Source organism: Lipophrys pholis (assembly GCF_963383615.2).
Source record: "Lipophrys pholis genome assembly, chromosome: 15".
In the NCBI taxonomy this organism is placed as follows: Eukaryota; Metazoa; Chordata; class Actinopteri; order Blenniiformes; family Blenniidae; genus Lipophrys; species Lipophrys pholis.
This window is the reverse complement of record NC_137642.1, coordinates 4,735,835-4,750,105: the sequence shown is the minus strand read 5'-3', so window position 1 is coordinate 4,750,105 and position 14,271 is coordinate 4,735,835. Positions and strand designations below refer to the sequence as shown.

Below are 14,271 nucleotides of genomic sequence, written 5' to 3'. Positions count from 1 at the left end.
ACAGACGACTTCCATCATGAGCTGGATGCAGATAAACAGCAACTCATGAAGAGACAGCTGGAGGACCAATCAGCTCATCTCGCTTTCCAAACAGATTGAGATCAGGTTTATTCAGTGCTAATGATCCTCCTCAGCAGGACAGACAGAGCGACGGTGCGGACGGAGTTCAGAGTTTACATCAATCACTCAGGTTGCTTTTCAGACCCTATGAGCTACGTGTTTGGAGAGGGACTTCTTTCAGCTGTTGGCAGTCACTGGTTTCAGTATTAATAACCCATGTATTGGTCTTTCCTCTTGAGCTTTGTTTAATCAGTGCGAGTGATGAATTACCACTTGGCTTTCATTTGCTCAGAAACAAAAGTGAACCAGGAATCCAACAGCTCGACTCACTCGCTTTTCACCTCACATGACACTGCACGACTAACAAAACACAAAGTCGCAGTTTATATTGACATTTCAATGGAAACTGATCATAAACACTGCTGAAGGATCATGTTCAGGACTGATCACGCTGACGTTGGATGGACAACTCATTTTCTTGAGCGGCCACATGGAAAAACTAGGACCAGGTGTATCAGTGTACACTGATCAGCCATAACAATCTGCCCATTGACGGGTGAAGTGGGGGCATTTCAGAGCAAGTAAACATTTTTCCTCAAATTCAATGTGTTAAAAACTGGAAGAAAAATGGGGTTCAAGCTACATTTATCATTAACTTTCTACATTGCTTTATATAATTCAGCTCATCCCCTCGATTATGAGCGAAGACAGGGAATATCTTGGAGTGAGTTGAAGAAAGACCAAAGCATCAAAGCATCCAATGAAACTCTCTATAGGGGGTGTCTGCAGTTGTCAGTATCTATCAGTACTTGTCCAAGGAATGAAAACCTGTGACAAGTTCATGAATGAGCAAGGCTCATATGGTGACAAACATCCCGTAGAAGGGACAGTGGTGACATAGAGAGACAATCTCAGAACCTCCAGACTTGCTATCAGCCAAAGACCCAGCACAATATCAGAGAATAGTTTGTAATGTTATGGCTGACCCTGTGGGTATATTTCTCATTGACCTCACTCGGTTAACTGGCTCATGTGTCTCATAAGCCATAATAAAACACAGCAGGGATTTCCTGCTTTTTACCAAAGGTGTTGTTTGTGACTTTTGACTAATGCAACTTTTATGCATTCGGGGACAATATTGAGTCCAACTCTTGTGAATTCCTGTTACAGTTTAGGGCAATTTGACCTAAAGGGTATTGTATTTGCTATTTATTCTGCCATCTGTCCCATTGAACTCAGCACAGACTCAGTGTTTGATTTATGAGAGTGGACAGACCCAAGCGAACTGATTAGCTTTCTGACTTCAGTATCTAATCTTCAGTTTTCTTTTAATAGCTTTTAAAGTTTAAAAGGTTTTACTTTTTCAATGAAAAGATCAGAATTGACTCCCCTCTTCCTCTCTGCCCTGCTCCTCCAGGATAAAAAAAACCCATGATGTTTATCCAGTTTATATTCACCTAATGATCCTTGACATGCTTGATTCAATATAATTATACAATGAAAACCATGCTGTCATTCATGCAATGCATTGAAATATGCATGTGGTCAGAACCATTTTAGCAGCACCTTGCTAGAAGGAAACAAGGACCTTTTTTTTTCAATTCCAATGTGTTTCCGTGACAAAGTGAGAGAAATATCACATTGAGGAAAGATTTGCACATCAGCATGCGATTATAAAGCAGACCTATTGTCTGACTTGCACTGTGGGGCGACCTCGGTTTTTAAATGATAAGAAAGGAGAAAGTAATGAAAAACTGTATCAGAGAGTGTGACTGGAGGACTTACAGAGGCAGGTGGTGAACGTCGGGTTGGGCACGTAGCCATTTTTACAAATGCACCTGAAGCTGCCCACCGTGTTCACACAGTTCCCGTTGGGACACACGCCTTGCAGCTGACATTCATCCAGATCTGTGGGGGAAAACAAATCAAGAACACAATAAGTTATGGAGTTTTACCATGCTGTCTAAACGGGAAAACTTTCTGGCACAGAAAAATGCAAAGGCGATGGCATATTCAGTCTGTCACTGTTTTGTAAATGGGTAAAGTGGGAACGTTTCTACAGGCCAGCACTGTTTTTTAGTTTTCCCACCTGCACAAGCCTGTCTGTCCGAGGACGTTAACTCTGGTCCACTTGAAGCAAATAAGCTCAAACAAGCCACTGAAGTTCTTTTCGATCATGTGTGAATGTGATGGATCATGTAGGTAGAAGGAGCTTCTTAAAGCCAGAACTTCTATCCAAGTGAGACTCAGACGAAAGCCTCAGGCGTTCACAGTACATTTTTCTTCAACAGTCTCCCATCCTGTTAAAATGTCACGTATAGTTTCACGAACAGGTTTCCAATGAGTTCTTCAAAAGAGGACATGGTGTAATGTCAATAAACCATGGTTGATTGAAGGTGATTAGTGATAAAGCCATACGGTACGTTGGACAAAGTATCTGAAGGCAGCACAAGTTAAATAATGAATAAATGTAAGCAGATTACTAAAGTCCTTCAGTCCATCATTACGGGGATGAATATGAGAGGAGGCAAATGTCACTGCAGTCCATTCAATAGTCCCTCACAGCCATAATCTCACCATAATCTCACAGTGGTGTTACAGCAAAATGTCAAATGTGGCAGGAGAGATTTTTTTTGTCTAGGTGATGTTTTGATGCCGAAGCGTTGACTTTGAGAAACTCTGAGTCCGTCAGTGAGAAGAGACTTGGCCCAGATTACAGACTGTGACTCATGTCTGTATCCCGCTGCGACATCCAGCTCCGAGGTGAAGGGGAGTTCAGACCGTTGGGCCGCTATGTTTCAACAGGCTGTTGACAGCGCAAGGCTCGACATGTTATCCTCTCACCAAAGTCCAGGAAAATGTTCTTGTCTCACAAGCTTTTGGAAAACTAGAGTGCGGCACCGACAGAAGTGAGTCTGCATGATGGTCAACTACCTCAGTTTGCTGATCCCATGAAGCAACAGTTTAAGTACAAGCTCATGGATGTGGTCTTCAAAGCAAAATTTCTGGGCGGATGAAAAATTTACTCTCGAAACTACACATAAAACACACAACTCAAAGGATCAAGAAGCATTCCGATATCCGTGAAAGCTAAACATGTTCCAAATGTGTGTGTGTTCATGTTCCTATGTTCTGGATATATCTGAAGAAAAAAAAAATACTCAACTAAAGTAACTTGATTAAATGTAAATGTAACAAATGTAAAGAGTAAAAGTAATTTGTTAAGTTTCCACCTCCAGGACAGGAGATCAGTCACTGTCTGACTTTACTGCTTCTATACCGGCTGCTTCTAACCTGAAACATGTTACTGACTTTAATATACATTATTTGGTAATAAAGTAGGATCCATGGAGCAGAGAGGTTATTAACCCCTTCTGCCTTTGTAAATCTTCTCAATTTACCATGTGGAGAAGAATGATGCAAGTCTTATTATTATTTAATATTATTAAACTCAACTCAAACACACTGTCCTTATACTCATACATATCATACATATTTGTAATACATGTTATACACAGAAATAAAAGAAAATAAATCAACATCATTAATCAAAGTGAAAACACAGAGGAAAGCGCTGCAGGCTGATTAGGAGCAGAGCGTGATGGAATTGAGTTTATCTTTGGAGCGATCTGGTGATAAGTCAAAGCATTTATGCCAAAATGGATCTTTCATATCAACATTTTACTAACACTGTGGTCAACTAGTCACCTGTAACATAGCACTGAATTCACAGTCAAACAGAGATAGCATCATTCGTGATTCAGCACAACTTATTGAACATTTCTATCATCATCTCATCTACTGACAGAAGTAACCACAATCTTCACACTGAGCAGATCCCAAATGATTCACACACTCTTCAGCACTTCACAGCACTTAAGTTTTCTCTCGTAGTCACATTGTCTGGTGCGAAAACTTTCCCACACCAAAAAGTCTAATAAAACACCACAGAAAAAAAAATAAAAAATCCACTGTTAAAAAAAAAAAGAAAAGTAGCAACCTCCTGGAGAGAGTGTGTAAAGTTTTTATACCACCACAGGTCGAATGTCTCAGGCAGGATTGAACTGAGTGGATGGGGTTCATCCTCTGTGTGAAAGTTTGAGCAAATCTGTAACAGTTGTTGGTAACCTGCAAACCAACGTAAGAGGTTAAAACCAGCAGAATGACTTACCGAGACAATGGGAACTGTTGATCCTCTTGTAGCCCTGAGGACAGTCGATCAGAGGGATGGCTGGTGAGGACGAGAACGGAGAGAAGGAAGGGGAGAGATCGTTTACTCCATTAATCCAGACATGACCAATATGGAACAGATACACATAGAGCAGGATATTTAGGTTTCTGATCTCCCATGTTTCTTCATGCTGAGAGATTCTTCTTTTGAGAGATGAGAGATTATTATTGAATATTCCAGAAATACTTTGTTCCACTGTACAAGTATTCCATTAAAATTAGGTAAAAGTTCACACCTTTTTGATTTTCATCTCAGTATCGTCAAGTTGTCCACCTCGACTTGTGAGATAACCTTCAATAAATTGTGTCTTACCAAAGAAGAACAAAACCCTGAGGGAACAAACAACTAATGTTGTTGTGGCCCATGGTCGGTATCAAATAGTAACAATATCTTTGTATGACGAGCAAATGTATGACAATATTCTACATATATGCTATGTAGTCATTTCCATCTATTCTATCGGTTGAAACTGAATATAATCAATATTAAGTATATTATAAGTCACAGAATGCATCATGTGTTCGGCAGGTTATTCTGTGGTACTGTAGCAGCATTCTGTGGTCATACAGGGACATCTAGTGGCCACAGAGAGCATGTGCTGGTAAACTTTGACATATAAGTCACTTCGTATTTTAAGTCGCAGGACCAGTTAAATAACTAAAAAGAATGTGGTGTCATCTCTGTATTCAGGTCATTATACAAGCTGGTGTTGATTTGTTCAAGAAGGTAATGTCTTGATTAAAATATATAAATATATTTTAAGCCATAAAAAATTATAAAACCTACTTTACACATCTTATCAACACACAAAAGAATGCATTAAAAATGTAATCTAGTCCTCGTGATAGACTTGAAAGTTGATTTTTTGGGGTTTTTTTTTCACTAAAGCTCCATCTAATAATTCCATCTGCCTCAGGAAGAAAGAAGATCCAATCACTTCACAGTCTTATCTGTGGAAATGAACTAAAGACATGGCAGGAAGTAAATGAAATAAGTTACAGTCAAAGGCAAAGGTTAATGGATCATGTGACACCTTCATTTTTTCAATATCGTAGCTGAAATAATAGGAGTGAATGTGATACTAACTCCTGCCTGGTTGTTAAGAAGCCGTTGAAAGAAGGGAAATAAATAGCTAAATGGGTTTGTGGGTGGCAGAAGAATGAGTGAGGCAATGACAGTGACGGTAGAAGCTGAAGGCTGTGAGGCTCAACAGCAGCTCACTCCAATCCAGACTGTTGGATCTGGGAGCTGCAGGTCTGAGCCTAACTCCTTCTGTAAAGCTGCACAAAGGAACCAGTGCGCAGCTGGTACCCAAATACCTGAAAGCAGATTGATACATATTTGACAACAAGGCCACGTTTGTTCCACCAGTAAAGCCATTTCATTTACCAGCTACCAGTGTCTCCGTAGTACAAAGGACAACTTCACACTACACTGTAAAACCCCCCAAAAAACCTCAATCCCCTGCCATTCCTGAGGGGAACAGAGCGGAGGACAAACCCCTGGCCTTGTAGTGACTCCCACTGAACACTGGAACACTGCGTGGGAATAATGAGGCTCAGTCTGTGTTTGCAGAAGGATGAAAGCTGGAAGCTGCCTGGAGTATAGTCTCAATGCAAACTGTTACCTAAAACATCTGATTGTGTTCAGAACAAAACAGGGGAAGAACCAAGTTACAAACCAAAGTTCAGCATGAATCGGCAGAGTGAGAAGAAGGGATAGTCGATCGGACATCTGCACAGTAAATACTATACTCCTTGTGATAAATTAGAAGCGGAAAACAAGACAGGTGACGACTATCGTTTCTCAAACAGGCGAAGAAGTTGAGTTCTGATTAGAGAAAAGGTGTCAGAACACACTGTGCGTCACAGTTTGAGTGGAAAACCTCGGGCTGCATAGCTGCGAGTTATTCCGGTTGGACCTGCCGAACACCCCGCTACAGGAAGCTCCGGTATCCAGAGGGGAAGTAAACATCAGAATGAGACCACATGACGTCGTCTGGTCAGGTTAATCACATCGGGTGGATCCCCAGATGTCAGTGTGTGTTCTCACTAGAGGAAGACAAGCTGAAAACGTGTTCACGTGGACGTTACTTTGGTGCGTCACATTCACCAAAGCATTGCTGCTGAACATGTACCCATAATACCCTGTCATGGAAAAGGAATCTCCTATTGGCCGTGGTGTATTCATGTCCAGTGCTGCTCAGGGAGGGTTTGGGGTGGCAATGGCTCAGTCGACAGAGCAGCTCGTCCTCCAATACCAATGTTGGTGATTCGACCTCCCATATCACCCGATCAATAAGACAAAGCGCCCGTAGACCAGACGCTGAACCACAATCTGTTTCTAATAGTGGCTGAGCACGTTAGATGGCAGCTGTCTTTGTGGTGTCGAAACTAAACACACACAACCTTCTGAGCTGTGCTCTCCCCATGTCAGAGGTTAAACATGTTTTACTGCTTCAGGCAAAAGTTATTGAGTGAAAAGTTGAAAAAAAAAACAGCTCGTTTGGTCATTAAGATTGCAAGAGGGAGTCAGTCTGCACTGAAAAGAGGTGACCAAAAGCCCTCCAAATGTCCATAATTGTATACTTAATTTGAACTCTGGCATGGGATTCTGTTAAAACTGAATCTTGAATCCTAAAGCAAACAAAAAGGATATTTATGGTGATGAACCTGGGTTAATCTGAGCCTCACACCAGCAAGTATCTTCTCATCTTCCATTGGTTTGCTCCCTTCCTGGCCAGTTCTATTTAGAATGTAGCTCTGATACATGCTGAATTGTGAGGAAAGCACACACTAATATCAGTTTAACGAGAAATAATCTTTAAAGACGAACCCTGAAGCAGCCGGTCATGGAGAGCTAAACCAGGCAGAGTTTTCTTTTACTTTCTTTTACTGGCGATGTAATATAGAGCAGCTTGAATATTTCTGAGTGGATCCTGAGACTGTGGGTTTTAATCACATATTTAGTTACCTGAGATGATCTGAAGTGTGGTGGTTTGATGGGACGAGAGGAAACTGTCAGGTAAGAACCACCTGGACTGTCTTTCATTGTATTATGATTGGAGCAAAGCTTTTATTGCTCTGTGGTCACTCAGATTAAGTCCCAAGATTTTAGCAAAAGCTACTTTGGTGACAAAAAGTGTTCCACCTCATTGAGTAGGTGAAACGAATTGATGACTTTTTGCAAGGTTGCGATGATTTTGTGTAGGGACAAGAAAAAATAGTCTCAATAAAGGTAAAGGAAGTTGAGCTTCTCACCAAAATAACAGCATGAACTCTGCTGAAGGCTGAGCTGATTTATGTCCTTTTAACGTTTCCAGAACTAAATTGCTCAAATGACTCCTCCCAGGATTTGGTGCAATTTTATTACAAGACACCTAAGATGATGGAATTGTTGAGCTTAAGAGATTCCGAAGTTGCAAAAAACCCTTCGGATGTGTGGAAACAGGAGCTGGACTTACATGGTTTCTTGGGACACTTTTGGCATTTGTGGAAACCCCAGGAGGTCCCGACGGTGTTACAGCACTGCTCCTGCTTGGTGAGACCCGGCAGAGCCTTCCCACACTGGTACATTAGACAATTCACAATGACAAGTTCAAAACAAACAGGAAAGAACATTAGTTTCATCGTTCTTCTCAAAATTGATCAAAACATATAGGGCCTGTTTGTGTGTCCCAGCTGTCTCTAAACTCAGACAGTTAATTCATTTTCATGTAAAGGAATGACTTATAGCATTACATTTAAACCCAGTATTCAGTCAGGAAGCTGTATGGAAAACTGCACTTTGATGTTCTTAAAATAAAAGCATTATGTGGTATTTTAGTCAGAGGAATTTCACAGACAGGTAAGATTATGGTCAGACTTTATGTACAGGCCAATGGTCAATAACAGCCTAAAAACCCAACGTAACACAATAGAACAAAAAAACACACTTTATTTGCATGTCACACAACTTTGTGCTGAATAGTTCAGAATCTGGCAACCCTACACCTTACCGTGTCTATAAGGGGAATATGATGATTTCAAGAGATAAACTCATAATAAAAGGAAATTATTGATCACAAAATGTGTTGATTTGGTTTATTTATCAAAGTAGTATGTGCAAGACTGCACCTGATTGATAAAAAGCACGTGTTTTGTATATACTATCTGGACTGAGTGAGCCTGTGTGCAGTACCTGACTCCCCGCCGTCTCCTGGAAGCAGCGGCCCAGCGTGTTCTTGGAGGTGACGGGCTGACGCTGCGGGAGCTGGTAGGCGTGCTGGCCGGGGTAGAGCACATTGTAGCCGTGGTGCTGGATCTTCTGGCTGCTCTCGGAGTGGTGGTAGGTGTAGCTGGTGGAGGAGGACGAGCCCGTCTGGGGCCCTTTATGCTGGTGCCCGTTATTGTGGTAGTTGTCCAACTGGGACACCTGGTGGACCTGGACGGAGGCCTCCGGCGGGTGTTTGATGTGGATGTTGACAATGCCGGGGCTATACCCTGCAGTGACACGGGAGCAGAGCAGTGCAGTCAGAGGTGATTTAAATAAAAGTCCTGGGACTCCAGGAGATTATAATACTGCAGTTACACGTCATGGCTTGAGATGCCTGTAAAGATGCAGAATGGAAAATTTTGTACCAGAATAGAATAGAATAGAACTTTATTTATATAGCACATTTCAAAGACGTGCATCACAAGGTGCTTTACAGGAACTAAAAACAGAAAAAATCAAAAGCAAGAAAAATATACATAGTTATACAAAAAAGTTAAATTGAGCAGCTACAGGCCAAAGCCCTACCTGAATAAAAATGTTTTTAACTGCTTCATGAAGGTACCACAGGAGTCAACACATCTCAGCAGAAGGGGAAGAGCATTCCAGAGCTTTGGCGCAAGAGCCTCAAATGTACAATCACCACAGGATTTGAGCTTGGTGTGTGGGACCATAAGCAGCATTTGTTCATTTGTTCATTTGAGCATCTATTTGGGGCATATGGGTGAAGGAGGTTGGAAATATAAAACGATGTTTGGCCACATAATGCTTTAACAGTTTCATCTAGTATTTTGAAAAATGAGCAGTCTCGAGATAGAGACCACAATAAGACAATAAGACATGTACAAGATCTTGGTCTTGACTCGCTATCGCTCTCTTGAAGGTCTTGTCTTGGGCTCGGGAAGTTCTGGTTCTGGTCATGACTCGCTGTCCGGTTAGGTGGTCTTGATAGAACACTAGTATGGAAGCTGTGGACTATGTCCAGTCAGGTTTTACTTTTATCAACAGAGCCAACCAACAGCTGTGACATTTGCAAATGACTTGAATCGACTGAACGGGTCTTTAATGAAGCAGGTCGAAGTTGGCTCTGAGTTATTCTATAATAAGGAATGTCAAAATTGGTGCATAAATGTGGATTAATCTATCATCATGTTTAATCTAATTAAAAACACAAATAAGCTCAAAATTTTATCCAAATAACCCATCTGAAGTGCAAAATGAAGATTGGTTAATTTCCCACTTCCCATTGTCTGTGTGAATTGCACCGCGGTGCATGCTGGGTCTGGTGCGGAGCGTTTGATCTGCCTGGAGCTGCTCATTTGCATAAAGAATCCAGCCAACTTTTTGCAAATGAGGCGAGGAGAGAAAACCTTAACGAGCTGTAGTGGAACCAAAACCTGGACCGATTCAGAAACTGCACCCATTATTTCTCGCCTCAAATGTTTTCAGAAATACTTTTTGCTAAACTGTTTTAGTAATAAGAGAGAAGGTTTGTGACTGAGCCGCCATGTTGGTTTGATTTGAAGTCCATGTCAAGTGTGGGCCACATTAATGTGGATAAGTTTTTGTTTTTGTTTTTAGCTACTGTTAAAGGTGTTTAATAAACACGTTGAGTGCAGATATATTCCATTCTTTCTTGTGAGTCTTTGTTCATGCAAAATGAAATGCAATTAATATAGAATAAAAATGTATGATATTTAATTGTGATTAATCAAAATTAACCCTGTGATTAATTGGACTCAAAATGATGATTATTTGACAGCACTATTAATAATGTAATGTTTCACACAGCTGCAACAACTAACTCCAGATACAAGGTGCAAAGGACTCTAATTCAATGGGGTTTTATCTCTTATTTTACGGTTGTGAAAATGAGATGTTCATTATTGTATTTTAAATTGAGATTTTCTGTTTTTTATAAGAACGATATATTAAAATACACTGGTTTTTGATCAATCATTTTAACGAGTCAAATTTAAAGTGTCAAACACACCTAATTTCAGAAAAAATAGAGACTGCTGGAGTCTTCTCTGATCAAAGACTGTAACACTATATTTTTGTAAAACAATGTAACGTGGATGAGAGGATTTCATGAGCCAGCCTTCAGCTATAAACTAAAAACTTTTTTTCAGATCAGCCCCAAAACGCACTTATAGCCCCATATTATACTAAATTCACTTTCTAAAGGTTTTCTAACAGTAATATGTGTCTTCGTAGCCTTTGTGTGAGGCCCCGTAAGTGAATAAAAGTCTGTTATCTCCCTCATATGCTTGCTCCACCTTGTTGCAAATGTTTGCTCGTACAGACCATTCAGAAATGTTCCCTTCATGATGTCATGTGGGGAATTAACCACTCCCTCTGGTAGTAAATACTCACGTTGACCCTCCCACAGGTAGATGAGCTCTGCCCTCTAAAATTACAAGGAGCACCATTTATTTCTCCTCTGAAACTCTCACTGAGATGCATTAAGTAGGCGTGGACAGACACAGTAGCTCATTAATATTTAAAGGTACAGACACAGAAAGTTCTCAGTAGAGCTCACCAGAGGAGCTTTTAGACTGGCTGAAATACACTTTGAATACAATGTTGATAGACCTTTGACAACCATGTGAAATAATTGAACAACTGTATAATATGTTACATTTAATAACAATCAGACCTATATTCCCGGATCTTTTGGAATTATATCTTACATTGTTGGAAAACCTGTGTACGACCCTAATGAATGAGGAATATTCATATGTAACATGCAATAGTGCGATGAGCAGCAGGCCTTTCACTGAGTATGTTGGTTTGCGCCATGAAAAAAAGACCAAATCTTAATTAGCAGAGCCAAACAGCTGCCGCTGGTTTATGTTTTGAGCTTCATGGGGCCTCTGGCCTTCCAGCAGTCCGCTGAACACTTGTGGGATCGGATTGGGCGTGCTGTTAGTGGCAGAGTGACCGGCACGACCACGTTGGCTTATTCTGGACAAATTCTGGTTATGAGGATGGGATTCAACCAACGGGAGTGTGTGAGCATGTGCTGCCAGGCCATTGTGGCTGTGAATTGTTCATTCACATGCTACTGAGGCTCCAGTCTGCTGAAGTAATCAACTGTGAATTTGTCAGTATGTTGTCTTTCTTCAGACTTTAATTATTGAGAGTCTGTATTGGTTGGTTTTCTTCAATCAACAAACTGTCCCTCTGTTGCCAATATTAATCCTTACAGGATGTGCCTTGATCTCACACTGGAATTTTTATTATATCAGAAACAGAATAATTTTGTTGTCATTATACGATGTGTAATGAAATTGCCCACGACTTCTCCTCTTTACATAAAGATGTATATATTAACAAAACAGCCATGAAACATGTTGGTTTGTGTTACAGAGTAAAGCTGCATTTCTAATCAACCCAAAAGACAGATGCAATACTGAACCTCTCTATGATGGTAATTTTCATTTGGCTGCTGTCACATACTGTTTCATCTCAAACAATATTGTTTACATTATTTTATTGTAGGATATAATCAAACTCCCTCTGAATATATAGACACACTGTGATGAAACTCAATGTGTATTTTAGATCATGATTGACAGTGTTATTGCTCACTTTAAATATACTGTACATCTCTTCATTTGGTTCTTTTTCACTTGTAGTAACTCGTCGAGGATCATTATGAATAAAGTTAACCAGCCCGTCACCAGGACATTTAACATCTCATTGTAATGAGAGGAAGAAACGTATCGCTGGGGGAAATATGAAAATAAGGAACGTTATCCAAAAATACACAAAGCTAAAGTTACATTTATAGATTATATGACGTAATCTGGTAGGAAGTGTATGCTTATTGTTTAGATTTGTGTTGATATTGTGATAATGTCATTATTTTTTTCCCTCAAGATAATTCTAAAATTCTAAAATGAAAACTGGATATAGTGACAGCTGCAGTCCAAATGCAGCAGGGTGTTTTATAGATCCTGTGTTGTGTGCGTGGAGGAAACACTTTGAATTACATTTAATTACAATTAAAAGGAGCCCTTTTATTTCTGCTTCCAAACCAGAAAAAATCAAAATAGCGATTGTTAAATACAAGGAACTTTAAAATGAGCTGTACAGGGTTTACGGGAAATCTTGTTTTTGTCCCTGGTTACCAAAGAGTAAACAGTTGTGTCGGAAACAGTTCCTCTCTTGCTCACCATGGAAGTGTTTACACATGATGTTTCAGCCCATTTGCAGTGAATTAGCTCTTTTTGACATGATGGCCTCAGAGCTGCACCATTACACGTTATAGATGTGTGATTTCCAGTGATGAAAAGGTATAAAACCTTCATCATTTGGAGGAGGAAGATGAGAGATAAGCATGAGGAAAGTGTTTCCACCCATATTTTTCCACCAACATTAGGAAAGGCTCATAGTTGTTTTGTGCTCACCGGGGATCTGGCCATTGCTGTAGGTGAGGGGCAGGGTGTGCGTGGAGTGGACCTGAGTCTGGCTGTAGCCTCCTATTGGCTGCTGCTGCTGCTGCTGCTGCTGGTGTCCATCCTGAACCGGTATTTGGCAGAACTTGCCGGTGAAGTTAGGAGGACACTGACACTTGTCCCTGGTGCTGCATTTGCCGCCATTCATACAGGGGAGGTGACACACCACTGAGAAGGAAAACAGAGTAAACAAACGTGTCAGGAGAATTTTCCTAGTAAAAAGAAACCTCAGGGAGACAGAATACACAGGAATCAGACTGAGAGCGATTTGAAAAAGTTTAAGACAATTTTATTACTTTATTTTTTATGTCACAGTATAACCTTTGTAGGATTGTCTAGGAGTTTGTCTAACTCTGAAGTCAGACAGTTCTTTCTTAAAGGCTGAATTGTTTTGAGAAAGATCCACCTGCTTCCTGCAGTGAAGAACACCCAAAGTACCACAGAGGTTCCAACAGTGCTGACACAGGTCAGCCTTGAACAAGGACTGCAACCAACCAACCAACCAACCAACCAACCAAACAGCCAGCCAGCCAGCCAGCCAGCCAGCCAGCCAGCCAACCAACCAACCAACCAGCCAACCAACCAACCAACCAGCCAACCAACCAACCAACCAACCAACCAACCAGCCAGCCAGCCAGCCAGCCAGCCAACCAACCAACCAACCAGCCAACCAACCAACCAACCAGCCAACCAACCAACCAACCAATCAGCCAGCCAGCCAGCCAACCAACCAACCAACCAACCAACCAAATGAAGCTCGGCTGTGAAATCCTCCCCGGGTTCATTGGTTGCTTTCCTCTTTATTGGCTCCCCCTGAGGGAGAAGCCCAGAGTGAGTGAGACTCATTATCAACCTGTAATGAGCCCTGGTACATTATAACATGCAGAGCAAGTGGCTTTGCTGGTTTTAAACTGACAGTCACTATTTCCCTGCCTGGTGGCCAAACTGCCTAAACAGCAAAAGTGCTTGCAAACATCTGTGCACCCATGGGTGTGTTGGTCTTAAAATGACATGTGGTCAGTCCTATTGGTTATACATTGCTATCTTGAGGCAATGGAAAAGCATCTGTGGAAGTGAACATTTATGCATGTGGCAGTGGTATATTCATTACATACTCCTGACATGAGGACTGCAAAGGTCAGTATCTGAGAGCAGATGACACTGTAATGTGTTTTAAAGTTTCACTAAGGGTCTGCAATCGGCTTGCAGTTGGGGATGAGGACATCCTCTCCTCCACATATTGTGGAATTCAATTTTCTACTTTTT

The 14,271-nt window shown here is 41.0% G+C and overlaps 1 protein-coding gene across 4 annotated transcripts in view; it reads right to left on the bottom strand.

Moving 5' to 3' along the window:
• ltbp1 (latent transforming growth factor beta binding protein 1) overlaps positions 1–14,271 on the bottom strand; it is a 134,299-nt gene that overhangs the window by 52,900 nt on the left and 67,128 nt on the right. For all 4 annotated transcript variants that reach the window (XM_080482233.1, XM_080482234.1, XM_080482236.1 and 1 more), the window contains 5 exons: positions 12,958–13,173; positions 8,471–8,772; positions 7,755–7,857; positions 4,232–4,291; positions 1,846–1,968 (listed from right to left, as the gene is read on the bottom strand). In XM_080482233.1, the coding sequence (XP_080338359.1) occupies positions 1,846–1,968; positions 4,232–4,291; positions 7,755–7,857; positions 8,471–8,772; positions 12,958–13,173 (804 nt within the window). The remainder of the gene's footprint in view (positions 1–1,845; positions 1,969–4,231; positions 4,292–7,754; positions 7,858–8,470; positions 8,773–12,957; positions 13,174–14,271) is intronic.